The 24,605-nt window shown below is 40.6% G+C and overlaps 1 protein-coding gene across 3 annotated transcripts in view; it reads right to left on the bottom strand.

Moving 5' to 3' along the window:
• TOX (thymocyte selection associated high mobility group box) overlaps nucleotides 1–24,605 on the bottom strand; it is a 342,737-nt gene that overhangs the window by 49,939 nt on the left and 268,193 nt on the right. For all 3 annotated transcript variants that reach the window (XM_073583952.1, XM_073583953.1, XM_073583955.1), the window contains one exon: nucleotides 16,919–17,197. In XM_073583952.1, coding sequence (XP_073440053.1) covers nucleotides 16,919–17,197 — 279 coding nt within the window. The remainder of the gene's footprint in view (nucleotides 1–16,918; nucleotides 17,198–24,605) is intronic.

Here is a 24,605-nt window from a genome sequence, read left to right as displayed (position 1 = left end):
ACAGCCAGCCCCCAGCCCCTGTATATACATCAACCCAGCCAGCCCCCAGCTCCTGTATATACATCAGCCCAGCCAGCCCTCAGCCCCTGTATGTACATCAGCCCAGCCAGCCCCTAGCCCCTGTATATACATCAGCCCAGATCCGGCGTAATGTCACTGACTGAATAGAATAACAGTGATTGCCTCAGGAGCGCGTGGGTACTAGGAGGTCCTCCGGATGCCTGACCCGATACGTTCAGTGGCGCGCTGCAGCCAGGGGTGGGAAACGGGGAGAGCAAAGCGCTCTCTTTCCACCCACAAAGAACGTCCTGATGTTCAACGTCAGGCGTTCTTAAACCCTATGTGTAGGGCACCCGGTCACTGACTCACTGATGCTTGCGCGAGCACGTGCACCTGTAAAACCGCCATGCCCAAAGCTTTAAAGGGCCAGCGGCAGTAAAAACAGGTGGCCTCATCATGATAGGGGCGCACCCCTGCTTCTAGGGGGAAGCAGCTGCCCCCCTGCCCCACGGTGGGTACGCCCATGTAAGCATGGTTATATTTGCACCCATAAATATAACATCTGACCCTATGTTAAATACAAAAATTGCGCTTCTAGTATTTTTTGCCAACATCTTGACTTATATAAAATACAAAATTATAGAATAGTTCTTTTATTATTTAACAACACCATGACGCATTCTATTTCACTTGCTATATATAATATAATGATATGCCATAAGTATCCCAGATGGGGCAACCAATGCCCTTGGGTGTATAATATCAGAGACAAATAAAGGAGTATTCCCATTTCCAAGATACTATGCCTTGTATGCATGGCTCCTTATCTCCTTCCTTGTCTGCATGGCTCCTCATCCGTGTTCTGGTATTCATGGCTCCTCATCCCTATCCTTGTATGCATGGTTCCTCATCCCTATCCTGGTATGCTTGCTCCTCATCCCTACCCTTGTATGCATAGCTCCTTATCCCCATCCTTGTATGCATGGCTCCTTATCCCCATCCTTGTATGCATGGCTCCTTATCCCCATCCTTGTCTGCATGGCTCCTTATCTCTGTCCTGGTATGCATGGTTCCTCACTCCTATCCTTGTATGCATGGCTGCTTATCCCTATCCTGGAATGCATGGCTCCTTATCCCCATCCTTGTATACATGGCTCCTTATCCCCATCCTTGTATGCATGACTCCTTATCCCCATCCTTGTCTGCATGGCTCCTTATCTCTGTCCTGGTATGCATGGTTCCTCACTCCTATCCTTGTATGCATGGCTGCTTATCCCTATCCTGGAATGCATGGCTCCTTATCCTCATCCTGGTATGCATGACTCCTTATCCCCATTCTTGTCTGCATGGCTCCTTATCCCTATCCTTGCATGCTTGGTTCCTCATCCCTATCCTAGTATGCATGGCCCCATGAGAAAAGCATTAAAAAAATCCTACTTACAATCCGTGCGCACCCTTGCAGCATCTTGTTCCTGTAACAGCAGCATCTGCAGCTGAGCGATCACATGTCTCCGCTCATTAAGGTAATGAATATTCACCTCTCTCCATGTCTATAGGAGTGAAGAGAGGTGAATATTCATTACCTTAATGAGCGGACACCCATGAGAGCCCAGCAGCTGCTGGAGGCTGTGGCTGAAACTGTGCGTGTTATAAGAGAAATGAATATTCACTGCCAGTGCAGTGAATATTCTTTTCTCTTTAGCAGCGGGCACAGGAGTTAGCCGCAGCAGCTGGCTTCTGCTTCCTGTGATCTGCTGCTCAGCCGCTCCCCTCCCCACTTCTAGTCCAGAGGAGATGGCGTGCGTGCTCACTGTGAGGGCTCTGCGTGCCTCCTCTGGCACACATGCCATAGGTTCGCCGCCACTGTTATATAGAGTCATTACAAACAGAGTAATCTATTTCAAGTGTTTATTTCTGTTAAAGTTGATGATTATGGCTTACAGCTAATGAAAATCCAAAAATCATTATCTCAGTAAATAAGAATAATTAACAAAAACACCTGCAAAAGCTTCCTAAGATTTAAAAGGGTCCCTTAGTCTGTTTCAATAGGCTCCACAATCATAGGGAAGACTGCTGACTTGACAAAAGTCCAGAAGGCAGTCATTGACTCACTCCATAAGGAGGGTAAGCCACAAAAGGGTCATTGTTAAATAAGCTGGCTGTTCACAGAGTGCTGTTTCCAAGCATATTAATAGAAAGTTGAATGGAAGGACAAAGTGTGGTAGAAAAAGGTGCACAAGCAACCGGGATAACCACAGAATTGAAAGGATTGTTAAAAAAGGCCATTCAAATTTTTTTGGGAGATTCACAAGGAGTGGACAGCTGCTGGAGTCATTGCTTCATGAACCACCACACACAGACATATCACGACATACATGGGCTAAAAGTGTCGCATTCCTTGTGTCAAGCCATTCATGACCAATAGACAATGCCAGAAGCGTCTTACCTGGGCCAAGGAGAAAGAGATCTGGACTGTTGCTCAGTGGTCCAAGGTGTTGTTTTCAGATAAAATTAAATTTTGCATTTCATTTGGAAATCAAGGTCCCAGAATCTGGAGGAAGAGTGGAGAGGCCACAATCCAAGATGCTTGAGGTCTAGTGAGAAGTTTCCACAATCAGTGATGGTTTGGGGAGCCTTGTCATTTTTCAAGCTGATGTTTTAAAGTATTCTAATTTCCTGAGATAATGACTTTTGGGTTTTCATTGGCTGTAAGCCATAATCTTCAACATTAACAGAAATAAACACTTGAAATAGATCACTCTGTAATGGTAATGACTCTATAAAATATATGAGTTTTACTTTTTGTATTGAAGAATTGAAATAAATTAACTTGTTGATGGTATTCTAATTTTATGAGAAGCCCCTGTATGTCAATCAGATTTCAGACCTCATATTTTTAATAGAGGTTAAAATATTAGCACCTTCACGAAATATGACATACAGTCATATGTTGTGTCCCTGGCTTTGATGCAGAGTCGCATGTAGAGCCGTATATTTCCTGGCAGATGATGGCTGATTTAGTAAACTATTATGTGCCTCTAATAGTGGAGCTCCTCCCGTTACTGTTAACCTTTAAATTCCATTGTTAATCTCTGCATTTTTTGCAAGTCATTTCATACTCCTATCTGCATGCCTGTGATGTGATCGCTGGGCATGAATGGGTTGGCATGACAGGCTGGAGTCTGAAGAAGACCTCTGTACTCATCATGACGATAGACCTGTGAAAGCCAGCGTTCAGCTGATGCACTGCTATGTATAGTACAAGTGATCAGATTATAACAATTTCCAGTCCCCTAAGGGGACTACTAAATACAGTAAAAAGTAATAAAAATATATTTTTTAAAATTATGAATCCCCCCACAAAAGTTAAAATCACCCCCTTTTGCCCCATTAACAATAAAAAAATACACATATTAGGCATTGCTACATTCGTAAAAGTCCAATCTATCAAAATATAAAAATAAATTACTGTATATACTCATGTATAAGCCGAGATTTTCAGCCCATTTTTTGGGCTGAAAGTCCCCCTTTCGGCTTATACACGAGTCATATACCTGGGGGTTGGTGAGGGAGGGGGAGCGGGGGTGTCACAGATCAAACTTACCCCCCTGGCGTGGTCTCTGCTGCCCCCCCGCTTCTCCACGGTTTCCCTTCTGCCTTCAGCAGTCACGTGGTACCGCTCATTAAACTCATGAATATGCGCATATGGAGAAGCAGAGCTGCAGAGACCGCGCCAGGAGGGGGTAAGTATAGTGATATTCACATGTCCCCGGTCCATTATGCTCACCGCTGTCTGCTGTGGACTGTGTCAGTGACGTTTAGCCAGCGGTGACATGGTTAGTGTGCACCGTGCCCTCTGCTGCCTGAATGTCACTGACAGACGACGTGGCAGACAGCGGTGAGCAGCGATGGACCCTGGACAGGTGACTATCTCAGGTGCCAGGTCCTGAGCAGGAGAGGTCAGTATGGCATTTTTTGCAGCAGCAGCATATGGGGGCATAATATATGGAGCATCTTATGGGGGCAGCATATGGGGGCATATTTTATGGAGCAGCATATGGGGGCATATTCTATGGAGCACAATATGGGGACATATTCTATGGAGCAGCATATGAGGGCATAATCTATGGAGCATCTTATTGGGGCATAATCTATGGAGCATCTTATGGGGACATAATCTATGGAGCATCTTATGGGGCATAATCTATGGAGCATTTTATGGGGCCATAACCTTTATGGAGCACTATATGGGGCATATTATTCTATGGAGCATCTTATGGGGGCATTATTAACCTTTGTGCAGCATTATATGGGGTGTATTTTGTATGGAGCATCTTATGGGGCCCATCATGAACTGTATGGAGCATTATATGGGGCTCCTGGTTCAATATAGATATTCAAAAACATTTAACCTACTGATGTCTCAATTAATTTTTCTTTTATTGGTATCTATTTTTACTTTTGAAATTTACCAGTAGCTGCTGCATTTTCCACCCTAGGCTTATACACGAGTCAATAAGTTTTCCCAGTTTTTTGTGGCAAAATTAGGGGGGTCGGCTTATACACGGGTCGGCTTATACACGAGTATAAACAGTAATCCAATTGGTAAGCGGTGTAATGAGAATAAAATCTAAACGCCAGAATTATGTTTTTCTGGGGCTGCTGCAACACTGAAAAAAATGCAATAAGAGAAGATCAAATCATCTTATCTACCCCAAAATGGTATCAGTAAAAATGTCTACTCCGTGGGGATAAAATAAACCGTCACACAACCACATATCCTGAAAATTAAAAATGGTGACACAAGCAAAAATTTTTTTTTACAAATCTCTGAATTTCTTTTCACCACTTAAATAATAAAAAAAACTATACCTATTTGGTATCTGCATAATTGTACTAACCTGGAGAATCATATTGCCATGTTAATGTTACCGTATAGTGACCATGGTAAATAAAACAACAATTGTGGAGCTGCACTTGGAATTTTTTGATACAATGAATGGTGTTGTTTAAAATCACAGCTTGTCCCACAAAAAACAAGCCCTCATACTGCTATGGGGACGGAAAAATATAAAAGTTATGGCTCTTGGAAGAAAAAATGAAAACGACTAAAACAGAAAATAGCCTGGTCATGAAGGGGTTAAAACCATGTTCAGATCATTTGTTATGGTAAAACTTCCTCTTGTCTGTTACATTGATTGTAATAAATGGCCCATTCTATTGGCAAAATACTCATTTAGGACAGAAATTGTTTTTATACAGGTAACATTCTCTGGGCCATGTATCAGGCACTGTCTGTGTTACCTCAGCCAGGTATGATCTTGGACCTGATTAGGTTGGTGAACTTCTCTAAAAATCTATATCAAAATGACTGTATATTTCTGATAATACAACTTCATGAGTGCACTGTTATGAGCTCATTTTCTCGTTCACCTTTGATGTCCGATGAACTCCCTCTGCTGGTGAAAGGAGGTGGTGAAACTGATTTGGATGGGAGAAACCTGTCACCTGAACAGGTGGATTGCGATTGGACATCCAGAATCTCTGAGTGGATATAAGGCAGCCGACGCCCTGTAGGGTTGCTGGTGATTTCTCTGCTCTGAGCTCTGGCCTCCAGTTCAGTTCCTGTCTTCTAAAGCTAAGTTTTTGCACTGTTATTTTTCCATGAGATTTTGTCTGATTTGCTTAGTTTTGTGTTCAGCCAGCCCCGGCTGGGGCTTTGCTGAATTTCCATTTTTGTCCCTGATCGGTTAATTCTCTTTTGCTCTGTCTTCAGAATATATCAGAGTGCTGATATAGGGATTTTGAAGTCTAGTGACTTCAGGGCTGTTTTTCCTATCAGACGTGTTGGGAGATTTTTGGTAGGGTTTTTGCGGATTGCAGCCAGCATCTTTTCTGTCCTTTCCTATCTAGTTAGTTGGGCCCCATCGTTTGCTCTGCCTGTTTTTCTGTCTGTGTTTGTGTTTTCATCTGTTTTCACCGTCAATACATGTTGGGGGCTGTCTATTGCTTTGGGGTCTGCTCTGGGGCAGTTTAGATTTCCCCTTTCTTTCTTTAGGCTTGTTTAGTTCTCTGGCTGAGACGAGGCGTCTAGGACCACCGTAGGAACGCTCCACAGCTACTGTTAGTTGTTGTGAATAGGATCAGGGGCCTGCAATCCGCTAGCTACCAACCTCTCCGGCTTTCTGGACTTAGCTTGTATTTTTGCTTTTTCCTCCTCCGGTGACTCATTCATAACAGTGCACCCAGCCTGACTGACAGCTCGAGCTTGTACTTAGCAATGTGAGATTTCAGCAGGGAGGAGAGACACTGAGGAGCTGTCAATACATTTAATACAAAAACCTGATTTAAACAAAAGGTCATTTTCTGTTGAAACATTCCCATTAAAGGGATATTCTTATCTTGCAAATGTATTTTATTTCCAGAGGATTTTGAGAACAGGATTCCCTAACCCCCTGACTGCTTGAGCCATCAGTGGAGAGGAGCCTGCATATACCTAGGCCTTAAGATCCAAAATAGATAAGTCCTTAGGACAGTGTCTCTCAACTCCAGTCCTCAAGACCCACCAACAGGTCAAGTTTTCAGGATATCCTTAGCATTGCACAGGTGATTTCAACACCTGCTCAAGCATTAATTCCATCACCTGTGCAATACAAAGGAAATCCTGAAAACATGACCTGTTGGTGGGTCTTGAGGACTGGAGTTGAGAAACACTGTCCTAAGGAGGTTTAAAGTCTTTGCAATAAATATTGTACATTAGTGAATCAACCTCTAGTTAAATAAATCAATAATTTATTAGACCTAAATACTATTCTCATTTTCATTCTAGGCTATTTCTCTCTATAATGTTACTACTATTGCTATACTGCATTGGGAAAAACAAAGAACAAATCTAAAATACTGGGGTCAATAAGACAAAAACTTAATTCACATGTTTGTATGTTTGGTAAAAACAAAAATTACCTGTAAAAGGCCATCTAGACTAAAATAAAAAATTAACCTTTAAAAGAATGATACTATGAGCAGCTTTCCTGCACTTGTACTTCTACATGTGATAGCAATTTGAGAGCAATTAGATTAAAATGACTTATTTATATGGAAATATAGATTCTATTTTGCAAGCACATAAAATTATTTCCATTCAATATTTTTGGCCTGAAGAAAAAATGTTTCATGCAGTCACTGGATATTACTCATGCTCATGGTAACAATTGTGTCTTTTTGTTTACTTTTTGTCTGTGGTCACATGAGATGAGTGTTTGTGGTCTCGCACTACATGTAATAATGCACATGTTAATATGAAAACACCAAAATAAGGCCAAAAGTTTTTCTAATAGTTTGCAGATGTTATAATATAGAGTCTACGTAAACATGTATGTCTATCATTTTACAAAGGCTCTTTGTTCTACGTCATCACTTCAGAGTTGTGCACCCATAAATGTTGTAAATTGTAAACTGTACTAGAGGACATTGACAGCTGTACATCGTACAACATTGAATTAATTAGTGTGCCCTTAATAAAGAAAAATTTTGGATATCATTTAGGCAATGCTCACATCTGCACCAAAGGCTTCGAGAAATTTTTCATCAACCTGATGGACACCATGATGGGGGAAACAGACAAACCATATTACTCACGTGGTCAAAATTGTTTAATGACAGAAAAACCCACAATGGTCACAGAAATAAATTGAATCTGACAAAAGTACTAATAAATAAAAAAATCTATGAAAATGAACAAATGAAAGTCAGACATTGATTTTCAACCATGCTTCCACGGAATTTGAAAAAAAATAAAACTCATGAAATAGGCCTGGACAGAAATGATGGTACCCCTGAAAATAGTGTGACATGATAAATCATGGTGTGTCCACTAATTAGCATCACAGGTGTCTACAATCTTGAAATCAGTGAGTGGGCCTGTATATAGGGCTACAGATACTCACTGTGCTGTATGGTGACATGGTGTGTATCACACTCAACATGGACCAGAGGAAGCGAAGGAAAGAATGGTCTCAGGAGATTAGAAAGAAATTTATAAACAATCATGTTATAGGTAAAAGTTATAAGACCATCTCCAGGCAGCTTGATATTCCTTTGACTACAGTTGCACATATTATTCAGAAATTTAAGCTTCATGGGACTGTAGCCAACCTCCCTGGACGTGGTCGCAGGAGGAAAATTGATGACAAATCAAAGAGACGGATAATACGAGTGGTAATAAAAGAGCCCAGAAAAACTTCTAAACAGATTAAAGGTGAACTTCAAGCTCAAGGAACATCAGTGTCAGATCGCACCATCCATCATTGTATGAGCCAAAGTAGACTTCATGGGGGATGACCAAGGAGGATGCCATTGTTGAAAAAAAAATCATAAAAAAGCCAGAATGGAATTTACCAAACTACATGTTCACAAGCCACAAAGCTTCTAGGAGAATGTCCTATGGAGAGACCAAAATGGAACTTTTTGGCATGGCACATCAGCTCTATGTTCCCAGATGGAAAAATGAAGCATATCAAGAAAAGAACACTGTCCCTACTGTGAAACATGAAAGACGCCCTGTTATGTTCTGGGGCTGCTTTGCCGCATCTGGCACAGGGTGCCTAGAATATGTGCAGGGTACAATAAAATTTCAAGACTATCAAGGGATTCTAGAGAGAAATGTGCTGCCCAGTGTCAGAAAGCTTGGTCTCACTTACAGGTCATGGGTCTTGCAACAGGATAATGACCCAAAACACACAGCTAGAAATACCCAAGAATGGCTAAGAGGATAACATTGGACTATTCTGAAGTGGCCTTCTATGAGCTTGACCTAACTCCTATTGAGCATCTTTGGAAAGAGCTGAAACATGCCGTCTGGAAAAGGCAACCTTTAAACAAGAGACAACTGGAGTAGTTTGCTCTTCAGAAGTGGGCCAAAATACCTGTCGAGAGGTGCAGAAGTCTCACTGACAGTCACAGGAATCGTTTGATTGCAGTGATTGCCTCAAAAGGTTGTACAACAAAATATTAAGCTAAGGGTACCATCATTTCTGTCCAGGCCTATTTCATTAGTTTTATTTTTTTTAATTCTGAGGAAGCATGGTTGAAAAGCAATGTCTGACTTTCATTTGTTCATTATGATATATTTTTGATTCATTATTACTTTTCTCAGATTCAAGTTATTTCTGTGACCATTGTGGGTTTTTCTGTCTTTAAACGAGGGGTACCAACAATTTTGACTACGTGTGTATTAGTCAGTAGAGTCACTTGTCCGTGGTACCAGTTATGCTAAAGATTCTACTCGCTACAGTAAAAGTGGGAGTCTCATACAAAACTACCCCTAAAGAAGACCTATCACAACTTTTCACCTTATAAACTGTTCATTCCTGCAGTAACATATACTAAAACATTTCTTTCCTAATTTTATATTTCTTTTCTCCATTCTGTTGAAGAAATACAGGGCACCAAAATCACTGATGACAATTTTCTCATTGTTCAACTAGGTGTTTCATTTCTTTCAACTCTGTAGACATGCACTTTCAAATCACTATGATGCTGCCCAATCACAAAAAGGCAGCATCATTGGAATTAAGAAGTAGAAGCACAGAGTTCATACCGAAATGAAACACCCATAGCTCTGGCTCTGCAGCCACTATTACTTTGTGTGTCCTGCTCAACATTAACAATTTGGAGAAAGGTCTTTTTTATTGTCATTAGCTGTATGTTTGGGATTTTTGTTCTCATGTGGAATAAATTTGTAATCAATCAAACTTCGTCCTCCAAGGTATCCGTACCTCCTTTCTGGGGAGTAACAGACCATAGTGCTCTAGATTCATGGCATGGCTCCATTTTAATAGAAGCTACTGATTTCCACACCTCTTGCCTATGTTTCATAGATGCCTTGAATCTCCTGAAAGACCTCTAAATAAAAGGAAGGAAAATTTGTAGAAAGGAGGTACACTACACTAACAGTATACAAGTGTAAGCGATTACTGGGGTTCTTCGTTCTAGTTTTTGACACTTTTGTACTCACAGTGATATTGAGTGGGTGTGTACCAAACTATAGTAGGGTAAACCATTGTTGGGGTACCTAATTGTGCTTTTTGTTCTTTCTTCTTTTAACCTGGTGTTTATCTGGACATATAGTGATATCCACTTTATTATATAGTGACATGTGTAATAAATTACTGTATATTTAACATGACAAATTATTATTAAGGAATGATTAATGACATGTAGGATTATTGGCAGCTTTTGAGGCCCTTGCATAAAGGGCTATTTTTTTATAGCAAATCAGCAAAAAGAGAATTATTAAAACATAACTTTTAATATTATATAAAAGCTACACTCCGTCGTATAGTCTGTGGCATTTGATCTAGTGTTTTTTAATTGCACTTTATCTTTTGGTAGCTTTTATATAATATTAAAAGTTATGTTTTAATAATTCTCTTTTTGCTGATTTGCTACTCTATGTTATGAGAAATTGTGGATCTGTATTCCACTAAGTGCTGTATTTCCTATTTTTTTTATACTAGCTGTTTACTGATTTTTGCACTCCATAGGGTAAGAACAGAGCTAACTATAGCCAGTCAACATTGAGCAGGTTGCTTGTATAATGTATGGTCAGCACGGTGGCTCAGTGGATTTGCACTGCTGCTTTGTAGCTCTGGCGTCCTGTATACAAATCCCACCAAGGAAAACATTTGCAAGTTTGTATGTTCTCCTGTGCTTGTTTAGGTTTCCTCCAGGTGCTCTGGGATTTCTCAAACACTCTAAAGACATACTGATAAGGGATATAGATTGTGAGCCCCAGTGGGGACAGTGATGATAAAGGTACTGTCACACTTAGTGATGTACCAGCGATCCCGACCAGCGATATGACGCGGTCAGGATCACTGGTACATCGCTAAGTGGTCGCTAGTGAGCTGCCACACAGGCAGATCTCACTAGCGACATCGCTGGGGACGGGGGTCGCTACTTACCTGTCACACTAGGCGATCCTGCGTCCTCCTGCCCGGCTCCACGCTCGTCGCTCGTCGTCACAGCAGGAAGTGCCGCAGGAAGCTGACAACGAGAAACGGTCCAGCCTGTTCTCGCGTGATCATCGATAACCAGCGGGGGAGCGGGTTGTAGGTAAGTATCACACATAACGATATCGTTAGCAATATTGCTATAACGTCACAAGTTATAGCGATATTGCTAGCGATATCTCTTAGTGTGACATGCCCTTAATGTCTGTAAAGTGCTGTGGAATTAATGGCACTATATAAACAAATAAGAAGGTGTCAATATTGGGGCACAGTTGGACCATATGGTATATTTGATTTTTTACTTAGGCCAGCTTGGTCAATGATAACATTATTGGATTGGAGCTATAAATGTAAAATGCCATCTCATTGGTTCATCTGAGAATGCTGATATTTGCCGAATGTGATAATCCTGACTCCGACCTAGTCTTTTTCCAATATTCCCACATTGTACTACATATAGACTAGACTATTGAACATGCTGAATCAGCGGCTATCTTAGTCAGACATCACACATGAAAATATGAACTTTGGCTATTGGACCTATGTAGGGAGGTTGAACTGACGGATAGATCTGCCTGTAGGAAGAGGCAGAGGGGTAGCGCAGTGTAGGTACAAAAGCGCTGAGGTAAAGAGAAAGGGGTGCTGTGTTGTAGTTTGACCATTAGAGGGCAGTGGGGAGTGTAGGAGTTTGACTGTTTAACTGCCATTGGTCAAAGAAACAGTCAGGTGATAGTGGGCGGAGCTACCAGTACTGGGAGTATAAGAGGTTGAGGGAAGGTTCTGGAAAGTCCAGTCAGCCAGGGGAGCTCACTAGTAAGGAGGTTCTGCTGTAGAGAGAGAGATGGTAGAAAGGCTGCAGAGAGGAACTGACAGTTGAGACGGTCACGGGGGGTGGCGCAAAGGACAGTAGTCACAGATGTAGACGGTCTGAGGGTACCAAGCAGCCGGCGTACTTGGAATGGTGAAGCGCTGTGGTGGATAGGCCTAGGGCAGCCACAGTGAGAAGAGCCACAAAGGACACCATGACGATGTAAATAAGAAGTGAAGGTACCCGGGTCTGTGAATAAAAGAAGTGTGAAATTCCTGTGGTGAATTGCGGTGGTCGTCAGTGAGACGGCCAATAAAGACGGACCTGTTGAATACAACCCTTGTCTCAGTCTCATGTCTGTCGGCGGCAAGAAGTGAGTCACCCCCCCATCCCTGTTGGTTACACTCTCTCACCTATCCTACACCTATATTTCTGTTGTAGGTAGGAACGGACGAGCATTCAATACATACTGCCATTATGATCATTTGACATATGTAGCCTATGTCTGTGTTAGAGGTCACATAATATTTATGTTTGGTGACAGAATGAGTATAATACACCTCTTTAGAACTCCACTGGTACATATATGATATTTGGTTTTATGTTTGGCTCCATATGATTAGAATAGGAGTTTTAAAGCATATTTAAATGTATAGTTTAGAACGTGCGCATATTTAATTGGGCTGTCCAGGAGTTTGATCAGGGTCTGATCATAGTGTGCTGCAATTCTCTCAGATGAGAAGAAGATGGAGAAAAAATGTCTCCAACGTCTCCAATTTGTCAGTCCGTGGATATCGGAATCCACTAAGATGTCATCCGAGAGAAGTCTGATGTTTTCAATGCACTCATTGACTTGTATGTCTGACTGCGATCCGAATATTGGATCAAAGTTGAGCATGCTGTCTGAGGAAAAAAATTGGACATGTGTGCAGCCCCATAGAATAACATTGGTCCTTTTCTATCCAATGATTTGATGGATCGTACTCGGACAGAAAATACGGTTGTCTGCATGAGCCCTTAGGGTAGGTCATCAATATCTGATCGATGGGGATGCAGCACCCGGTATCCCCACAGATGAGCTGCTCCCGGTGCTAGCGGCAGCTGAATGTGTTAAGTTGCAGAGCTGCTCAGTACAATTTTGTCAACCTTATGGTGGCCACAGCCGGGTACTGCACATCCGCCTTGTTTTCCGACCAATTGAGGATAGATGTGCAGTACCGGGCCACAACTCAGAAACATCTGGCTGCTGCCAGCACCAGACACAGCTGATTGTCAGGGGTGCTAAGTATCGCACCCACATTGATCAAATATTGATGATCTATCCTAAAGATAAGCCATCAATGTAAAAGTACGAAACAACCAGTTTATTAAACCTTAGTTTTTAATGGCATACAATTTGTGTAATTTTCTGTTCACCAGACATACAGTATATTCCCCCATATGATTATCTTGATTTTTTTATGGACTTTTAATAAATATAAACCATCTCTTCACTGATTATTCACCTCCTCCTTCCATAACAGTTTTTCTGTTTGTTACTACCTTCTTTCCTACTAGGACTACTTGGAATATTACGCAGGGAAACCTGATTGCCACCTCAAATATACGCTCTTCTTATAAGAGTTTCAATTCCAGCTATTAAGTTTTGATTCATGCAGGAATTTGTAGTTTAGCTACCGATTTAGAACAGATTTCTTTGAACCAATGGAAAAAAGAAATCAGAATAAAACTAGTCCTTATTTACTTACAGTGGAACTAAACCGTAAAAGATTTTTGGTATATTTTAACCCATGGGCCTCACTATTGATCAGTAGGGGTCCATCTCAGAATCCCCCCACCACCTTCTCAAACCACCAGGCAGTAACACTCAGGTCATGCATGACCATGCACACAACAGTGAACAGACTCAATGGAAAATCAGTGTTCACCGATGTGTACACGCTCAAGAGTGAACTATACTCTTTTGCCTGGTAGTTTGAGTGACAGGTGGGAGTTTCAGTACTTGGACTCCCACTAATCCACAATTCATGAGATATCAAAAAGATTAATATCACTTTCTAGTACTGTAGCGGTATGACTGAAAATTTGCAAACATCTAAAAAATAAAAATATATCCCGTGATAGAATAAATCCTGCCACACAAAATTGTGAAAACTTGTCTCCTCTGAAGTGGAGACTAAAGTAAACAGAGTAGAATGTAACATTTCATACCTTGGATATTCCGAGACTTATCTGAGGACACAGCATCGCCCCAGGATGGGTGCAAGATTCAACTTATTCTTACATTTACATAGCTCTCCATTTTATTTGGCACCCAAATCTTAGTACACACATGCTTAACATGGCATTGTTGAGGGAAACATATGTTTGCTCAAGCATATGTATTTTGTTCTTAACTGTGAAGTCCTCAAATCTTGTTACTTTGTACCCTGCAGTCTTTCAATTACTTTCTCAGGTTCTTGCATTCATATTTTTCCTTGCCTATGTTTGATCGTAAGCACAAGCTTTTGTCCTTTACTGAGTTCGCATTCCTACATGACATATGGCAGAAGCATACGTTATTTACTATAGTAGCAGAGGAAGAATGTTATAATTGCAGAGAAAATTAGTGCAGTTGTGCAGAATATACTGCAGGGAGGGTACGCCCATGGAAAATGTCATAGTATTTGGATTGCAGACAGCTAATTAAAAATTTTTTATTCTATCAGAATTCCATAGATCAGATGAAATGTACTAGTGGAAAATACATATTTGACCGATACATTACGAGAAAATACATCAAGGTAAGGAAAAGGATAATCTAAAAACATTTTTACATACAATTGATACATTGGCTGGGGGTTCACTAATTGGATGTGACTAGAGATGAGTGGTTCAGGCAAAAAAAAATTGAATTTGCCTCTTCACCTGTTTTTTTCCAAAGGAAATTTGAATTGTGGAGAATAACTTAATAAAATAAAAATTAAGGGAACCTTGCTATGTTCTGGGATCTCCCCAGACCCAAAAGCACAAGGAAACAATATGTAAAAAAATTAAAATACTTATATCTACTCACCACTCACCCCTTTGGCCTCAGTTCCTCATCATCACCCACCCAGTTCTCAAAGCATCTTCTGATTCCCGCAGCTCATGCTGAAACACCTGGGTCTCGCATAGAGCAAGGACTTCCAGCTTAGATAAAGCCTAAAAGGGGTGTAGGTAACCATGCTAAAGGTCACGACTTTATGAATTCACAATTTGCACCATGATCCTGTGAGTACATGAACAGAACCGTCCTGGGTTTCATCAGAGCAAGAAGTCCTGGCTTAGCGTGAGAGGTGCTCGCAATAAAGCGTGAGCGGCGGGTGTTAGAAGATGCAACAAGGACCAGCCAGATGATATTGAGGAGTGGAGGGGCCAGAAAGGTGAACAGTAAGGTGAGTATAAGGATTTTTTTTTAACCCAGTGGTAATCATTTAGCTAAATCCACATGGAAACAATTTAGAAAAATCATTTGCATTTTGGATATTTGTAAAATTCCAGTAGCGTTCAATTCCATTAAAATTGGCTTACTCATCTCTAGTTGTTACCATTCCAATGTCCCATACAATATCTCATGATCTTATAAAGTGTATATAAAAATAAATAGATGCAAAATGAATAAAAACAAAGTGAAAAAAACAAGCAAACCAAAGAATGCTACCACGAGCCCAAACCACGGATATGAGATCGAAAAGTGTATATCGATTATATAAAAATTACAGCAGCAGAAAGATGGACACAACTAAAAGACTGTATGTAATTTTGTAAATTGGTGCTACCTATAAATGAGCTGATAATTTTTCATTACTCAATACACATGTGTTTAAAGGAATTGTCCATTTTCAGGAGAATGAACCCCAATCGCTGTAGAGTGACATAATTACTAAACACAATAGATGGTCACTTTCCCTAAATGCAAGGTTGACTCCCCACTGATGGTCCAATCTCTATGTTTTGGCTGCAGCAGTAACGTCACTTCGATCCTTCGCAGTTATAGCAAATTACTAAACTCAGCTTCAGTGCAGAGGTAGACACCTCGAGCCACAGCAGTGATGCATACTGTTGATGTGATGTCACCGCTGCAGCCAAAACACTGGGACCAGATCAACAGTGGAGAGTTGGAGCAGGACATGAAAAGGGTGAATACCTGCTCTGTTTGTTATTTTAGCTATTTTACTGAGTTTGGGATCCACTTTTCTGACAGTGGGCTACCACTTTAATGACTAATTTATTTTTGGAGTCTATTCCAAAATAACTGTATCTTGTCCTACAGCTGGTGGCATCCATTTACTAAAATTTAGTGACCATTATCAAAGACCAAAGTATACAGTAATAACAGAAAAGAAGAACTGACGGAACTCACTAAGCTGCATAAAAATGTTCCTTTTTTTCCAAAATAAATGCATATCACTGGAGGGAGTTACATGGCGTGGGACTGGTTAACAGTCGTTCCACATTCACTTACGCTTCCGATGATAATAGCTGTTATCTAGTCCCACGCCATGTAACTCTCTCCAGTGATATGCCTATTGCCTAGCGCATACTTCTATTTTTTAGAATTATCAAAGACCAGCTACACTTTTAGAATCCTTATAAGTTGGTTGTTACTCATAGAGGAAGCCACTTTGGTAAAACTCATATGAATGAAAAAAGTAAAAAATGATTGGTTATATGGTCATTGTTGCAGAGTTGGAAAAAATGTTATTTTGTCAAATTATCTGAATGAGGCCAAAAAAATATAAGTAATATATTCAAAATTTTTAAATTTAAGAGATGTTGGCAGATGGATATAATAATTGGGCTTTAGGCTATGTTACAGCCATGACACACGGATGTGGCATAGTACAGTGAAACCTCTCCATAAGAAAACCGCTTAGAGAAGACAACCCCTTCGTCAAGAATATATTTTCTGTGAAAGATGATTATTTTAGTTATATACGGTATGTAATTTCCTTTTATTTGAGAGGACCATCTTTCTGAAAAGTTATCTTTTTTCAATTTTGGGTGGTAGTTTCAAAGAGATGCCACTGTATGTATTACATTTCTCAATGAGTAGACGATATGGAATTCTTCATACCTTTGAAGTATCTTCTACTTCATCTTCATGAACTGAACTGGATGGTGAGGGTGTAGCAGATTTGCTTCCTGGTGGGGATGGGGAATTGTGTGCAACAGTGTTTCCCCCAATATTTAAGCCAAGCTGGGCGCTGAGTTGTGACTGGTTAATTGTTGTCAGTTGACCATGCTGCATCATTGCCGCCTGTCGGATATCTTGAGGCTGGACTCTTGGTCTCATTGCTGCCATTTGAGTATGCGAAGAATACTGATTCCTGTCTGAGTTCTGCAAATCCTGCATCTGATCAAACAAAAGAAGGTTATGAATATCACTCCGGTGTAGTATGTATAACACAAACAATAGGATACATGCAATTCAATTTCAAATCTAGAATGCTACCATGAATTATGCTAAATCACCATGTCCATGCTCATTTTTAAAATACAATCATTTTGTTTGCACTTATGGAAAAATTGTTTTTATTGAATGACATATTAGTCTCAAGATGACATTGAAAAATGACATGTACAAAAATAACCTGTTTGGATAATATGCCAACGACATATTACATGTCCATACCTACGAGCTGTAGCTATGCACTGGAGAAGATATTTAACCGTCAACATTTTTTTAAACAACTGCAAATACAATAAAATAGCAAAATAAACACTATTCTCTCCCTCTTTGATCCAGCTCCAATGCTCCTGAGCTTCTCCTGGTCTTTATTTACAAGTGGTCAGAATCTGACCACAGTAGGCAATCAATGGTTGTATCTGTCTTGTGCCATACTACTGGCATATTGGCTACCAGTGGTGAGGCCAGTAATGTGGCATATAACTCCTGGAAAACAAAGACTGGAAAGAACATTCAGTTTGTCAGTACTGAATGACCAGAGAAAAGAAGTGAACTGCTCATTTAGTTATTTTATACCATTTGCCGCTTTGAAAAACATACATAACCTCTTCAATTATTGTCAACAAAGCCTTTAGTGCACAATCACAGTGAGGGTGCATGCACATGACCATATTTTATGGTCTATGTTGAATGTCTTAATTAATGGCCCAATGGCTGGTCTTCTGACTTGAACCAACAGTCACAAATATATGCAGATGATGCTTTTAGCTCAGTTCAAGAGACCTGACGGGAATAGTGTTCCAAACACATATCATAAATTTGGTCATTTGAGTGCATCCTTGTACTTCCATTAAAATGGTTGCCTCATCATGTCAACCCCATCTAATATAGCTATTAAATAGAGATGGGTTAATCGATTCACAAGATTCCACTCCATCGGCCAGAAGAGTCTGGTCACTGATCAGAAGGATCGTGGATCCTTTACCTTTATGATACCTGGGGTAAATTTTGATTAGCAGAGCTGGTGCAACATCATCATTGCTTCATAATGCTGGGGATCCCGGAAGGTAAGGGATTTGTAAGACTCTCGCCCCCAAAAAATTACTGACATGGCCATTAGACCTGAGACCCATGAATCGATCTGCATATGGACATCACACAGGAGGACAGTCCACTTAGGACCCTCTCTATAAGCCAGGTTAACAATGCAAAAAACATCTTGTTTTGCTCCTATTCCTTTTTTTTCTCCATTAATACCATAAGTAGACAACCATAAATTTGAAAATGTTTTACTTTAATTGAGCTACAAAGTAGATGTTGCTGGTGATTTGACGTAATGCTTGTTCTCTATGACTACATTTAACAGACGTCTCAAGGGGACATTTTGTCATCAGAATCATTCTGTAGTGCAGTCTCAGGCTTTGACTTTGGCCTGTGGCTTCAAGCACTCAAATATTTTCTTAAATTTTCCAGCTACAAAAAAATTAGGTTGTGTCTTAGTAAATGTAGTTTTAAAGTAAAATAGATGTATACTGCTTGGATTTCTTCTGAGGATTTTACTAGAAATATTTGGCATAGCACAGAAAACCGATCACGTTAAATACATTTGTTCAAACTTTCCTATCACCAAAATTTCACCTAATAAAGCAAGGCATTTGCCTTTGGCAAAAACAAACTATTCTATAAATGATTTCTGAACTCATTACAATCATTTTCGACCTACACATCATCATAAACCACTCACTTTCATATCTATTCAAGAGAATTGCATTGCATGAATACTATTACAATACATAAAACCATATCTGACCATGGAAATACATAATGTATCTAATGCAATCACAGAATAGTCAATGAGCAATTTTAATTACAATATTTCCCTTTAGATTGTAAGCAATGACATTTTTCATAACTGCAAAATTAAATAAACTAAAATAAATTAAAAAATGCATTGCTCAAAAAATAAAGTGAACACTTAAACAACACAACGTAACTCCAAGTCAATCACATTTCTGTGAAATCAATCTGTCCAGTTATGACACAACACCGATTGTGAATCAATTTATCCCGCTGTTGTGCAAATGGGACAGGCAATAGGTAGAAATGAGAGACAATTAGACCTATTCCTATATAGGAATGGTTCTGCAGGGGTTGACCATAGACCATTTCCCTGTTCTCATCCTTTTTGGCTGTTGTTTTGAACACTTTTGCATTTTATCAGTGCTCTCATCCCTAGAGGTATAGTAGCATGAGGCGATGTCTACCACACACAGAAGTTGGTCAGGTTGTGCAGCTCATCTAGGATGGCACATCAATGCGAATTTTGGGAAGAAGGGTAGCTGTGTCTGTCGCAGAGTGTCCAGAAAATGGAGTAGATACCAGGAGACAGGTCACTAGACCAGGAGACATGGAGGGGACTGAAGAATCCTTTGTGCAAGGAGGAACAGGAGGAGCAGTGCCAGAGCCCTGCAAAATGACCTCCATCAGGCCACTAACATCCATGTGTCTGCTGCAACTGTCAGAAACAGACTCCATGAGGGAGGTGTGAGAGACTAACTTAAACAAGTGGGAGTTGTTTTAACAGCCCAACACCATGCAGGGTGATTGGAATTTGCCGGAGAACACCAATATTGGCAGATTCGACAATGATGTCCTATGCTCTTCACAGTTGTAAGCAGTTCACACTGAGCACATGTGACAGACGTGACAGAGTCTGGAGATGCTGTGGAGAATGATCTGCTGCCTGTAGCATGCTTCAGCATGACCGGTTTGGTAGTAGGTCACTAATGGTGAGGGGAGGCATTTATTTGGAGGGCCGCACAGCTCTCCAAGTGCTCGCCAGAGGGACCCTGACTGTCATTATGTACCAGGATGTGATCCTCAGACCTATTGTGAGACCATATGCAGGTGCAGTGGGCCCTGAGTTCCTACTGTTGCATGACAATGCTAGGCCTCATGTGACTGAAATTCTTGCATGATAAATGCACTGATTCTATGGACTGGCCTGCCCGTTCCCCGCACCTGAATCCAATTGAGCATATCTGGGACATCATGTCTCATTCGATCCACCAATGCCACATTGCACCACAGAGTGTCTAGGGGTTGACTGATGCTTTAATCAAGGTCTGGGAGGAGATCCCTAAGGAGAAAAACTGCCGCCTCATTAAGAAAATGCCTGGGCATTGTAGAGAGGTCATACAGGCACATGGAGGCCACACACACAACTGAGCATCATTTCATTGTCTTGAGGAATTTCTACTGAAGTTGGATCAGCATGTCATTTGATTTTCCACTTTGATTTTGAGCATGATTCTGAATCCAGACCTCCATGGGATATGAATTTTAATTTACATTGATCATTTTTATGTTTTATTCTTGTCAATGCATTCTACTATGCAATGAATAAATATTTGCAACTGGAATATTTCATTCAGTGATATCTAGGATGTGATATTTTAGTGTTCCCTTTATTTTTTGAGCAATGTATATACACTTAGGACTTTCTCCAAATAAAATATGCATTCTGCACATAAGCGAAAGGTTCAACTTAATAGAAATATGAATATATTATAAAATTGCACAAATAGCAAATTCCTTAAATAGCAATGGTAGTCTTCAAATAGTTTTTGGAGAATTTAACATTTACTTCCTTATAATGTATCGTAACATCTATGCCAATTTCTTCTGTGACCGTTAGGCGGTGTCATGCCTTTGTTACGGGTGATGCTTGACAGCATCAATCCTATTTTATGGGACTTCTGGCTCTGGCCAGTCCACAAGCTATAGGGTTAATCCAATTAGTTTGGGTTTCTTCCTGTTATCAGCTCTTGGTCAGTCTGCTGAATGTATAAATCCCTCAGATGCAAATTGCCTCTTAAGAGAGAAAGAGGACTTTAACTCTGCAGCGCCACCTGTTGGAAGCAGCAATCCTACAAGTCATAATCAACCATTTAATGAGTCTTGCAATATGACATAGGATAAAAGCCAAATCAGAATCTCAATTTGTAGACACAGTGTTTCAGGCTATTGGTCCACGTCAGTGCAAAGTATGAGAACTGATTTGGCTAGATGAGAATCCCTGGACTGAGGTCTAGGGGGTAAGGTGTCTCCTTGTGGAGAGTGACATACCAGCTCTGGCTTGTCAAGGTAAGGAGGCTTAGTCACCATGCAGTGCTCCTCTGGGAAATTTAATATGCAAATTGCCTCTTCAGAGATTCCCTGAGAGTCAATTACCACTGCCAGTCAATGTTTGTGCTTCCTGGCTTTACCTGTGTTTGGCGTTTTTGTTGTTTCATCCTAATTGCGCCACCTAACAGCTGACTCTGTGGCCCTAGCCCAGGGACCCTTGTGTAAGGGTCCCGTTTCACATAGCGATACACCAGCGATCCCGACAATGATACGACCTGGTAAGGATCGCTTGTGCATCGCTACATGGTTGCTATTAAGCCGCCAAACAGGCAGATCTCTTCAACAACACAGCAATCTGATGGCAATCCGTATAACGACCTCGGCGGTTGTTGGTACCTGGTCACACAGGAGCTTTTCTGACGACTCACGCCTACATCCCAGAGTTCTGCGTCGCCAACGAGGTCGCTCGTCGGCGTTAAACACAGCAATGCGCACTGGCCAGCAGGATGTCGACGATGAAAAGGACATTCGAGCACGATCAGCGATATCCAGCCGCTATGTGTCACAAAATCGGTGACGCTTCAGCGATCTCGCTAGCAATCTCGCTATGTGAGACGGGGCCTTAAGTCCAGATCTTTGTACAGGGCCTAAAGGGTCAAGGACAGGGAAACCCTTGGATTTGGGATATCTGAGTAGCTAGTGTCTGTTCATGGTAGACATTTTTGAGCTGCCAGGTGACCATGAACAGTGCCCTTGTGACAAGTAGGAATTGACAAGTTGCCATATAACAACCTGTGCCTGGTTTACTGCTTCGTAGTGATGCATCTAGGAATTGAATCAACTATTCTGCACATCATAGGACGTTTTCAACCATAAAGGTTTTAAGAATATATGAAATAATCTCTATAGGGGTCTCCTGACGATAAACTGATCACAGAGTGTCCTGCTGCTTGGACAGCCAGCGATCACTACAAAGGAATCCATTGGTATCCATTAGTATCCATTGCAGCGACACCACACAGGAACCGAAGCATGGGCACAGTCCACACTGTAAACGGTATAAGCATGTAATGTAAAGCCATGTTGGGTCCTCCACACTGACAGACACTCTTGAAAGGGTTGTCTCAAGAAAAGTAAAAATATTGCACTGTATGGGCTTAGAGGATTTATAGTCTCTTAGTTCTGACAGTATCAGATGGTCAACCATTTCAATTAATAGATGGCAAAAAGATTGCCTCATTGAGACATGACCTTTAAATGATTTGGCTTGATGTTTTATATCTCTAGCTTAACATTTCAGAGTGAAGCTCTATGAAATCTTTTTCATAAAAGTACAGTTTGAAAGAAAAGATTATTGTTATATTACAGCTATGGTTGCATTTACCCCATATATAAGTTAACAGCGACATAAACACCTGGCTGTAGGATATATAACAGTATTGTATAGCGATGTCTGGAGAAAAGAGCACAATATTTACAGCTAAAGGACATGATGCTAGCGTGCGATGTACTAAAAATTCACATTAGGGGCTGAACTAACTACAGTAGTGGATTTCAGCAATTACTGATACTATATTACTTTCTGATTGGACCACAACAATTATTTATAAGGCTTGTCTAATATTTTGCCATTTGTGGCTAAAACGATTTAATGTTTTGTCATATTTAAGATATTACAGGCAATTTGCTGTCAACTGCACTGGGCTATATTCTATGGGGAAAGGATAAAAACATTATGGAAATGAAAGCCGTAAATATATATATATCTATTGTATAAGAAGAGAGAGAGATACCCTTTTATAAGGGATGTATAATTAATATAGAGCCATATAAAAATGGCTGCCTGGGTATAAATCACTATATGACACAGCACCCCAGCTGTTGCTAGCTCCAGAGGCACTGCTGCATTCAAAGTGTAGCAGCTGCTGCCGTGTGCTGCAGATGAGCTCCTTTTCACTTGTGCTACACACCTGTCCTGGGTATCCTGGGTTTACGTTTCCTTCCCATGAATCCGCTTTGCTGTGATCCACTAGTGATTTACTAGTGACTTAACAATTAGAAAAGGATCTGATCTACAGTAACCAGATATCTGACACCGATGATGCGATGACCTATCTTAAAAAATATTCAATCCCTTTAAGTCTTCCAGAGTTTCATATAAATCGTAGAAATTGTTCCCAAAAATACATATTGATGGTTCTTTACTTACAGATATGTATTCATGAGACTGTGAATGAACGTTTTCCTCCCAGTTCTCCTACATCGGGGGATCTGCTCTGCGGCAGATTGCTAAATCCTGTTGTGATCTCATCTCAATCACTTCAGTCTCTGTGTGTCATTCACCGTGTAGGATTACTAGCCTATAAATTCTCAGCAGTCGTACAGAACAAGCAGTGTATAAAAATAAATACACCAGTTTTACTCGCAGCCAAATATGTTCACTTGCAAAGCTATCATTATCTCTGCCTCTAGCAGACAATCTATATCAAAACAGTTGTACACATAAAACTCTAACTACATCTTGACTGAATCTTTTTTGATCCAGCTGTTTTACTGAATAGCAGTTGGTGAACAGAGAGCAAGAACATGGGTAGCCCTCGGGCCCTGCATGCTAATGTTACTCACCAGCTGCTGCTTTCTATGGTGTTAGTAGGCAAGACCTGGATGAATGCCAGCTCCAGCAAGAGCGAGAGACAGGGAAGCATCACTGAAGCCCTTTCATTTACCCTGTCTGTCAACGCTTGACACTGAACATTGTTGAGTACTGTCCCTAAGGCTACGAAAAAGATCATGGCAGAGCTGCACTGTGATCATACTGGACCCCACTGTAGGAATTAATTGCTCTGGGGGAAAATCTTTGACAAATAAAGAAAAATAAAGCAGTTCTAATGTCTGTCGTTACAGGTGATTTATCTTCCAAACAGGTGACAGACTGGGTAATCCATGCGTAATTATAGGGCCTACAGTGGGACGTCTGCTATGTAACTGAATGGACAATGCAAACGGATTATTGTAATTTTCACCATTTACTATACAGGGCTCAGTATTTTATTTCTGAAGGGGAAGTTACTTTATTGTCCTGACGAAAGACAATTATTTTAATGTATAACATTCCAAAGGAAGAATCGGCACTCATCCACAATTCAATGTATTATTCTCCATAGACGTTTGGAATAACAAATAGGTCAGCTGGATAGGGGGTCGCAGAAAAAAGAAAAATGGCACT

This window comes from Dendrobates tinctorius, unplaced genomic scaffold, assembly GCF_039654945.1.
Source record: "Dendrobates tinctorius isolate UK_male_01 unplaced genomic scaffold, ASM3965494v1 ptg000082l, whole genome shotgun sequence".
Classification (NCBI taxonomy): domain Eukaryota; kingdom Metazoa; phylum Chordata; class Amphibia; order Anura; family Dendrobatidae; genus Dendrobates; species Dendrobates tinctorius.
Note: the sequence above shows the minus strand (reverse complement) of the source record. Positions and strands in the feature narration are given on the sequence as shown.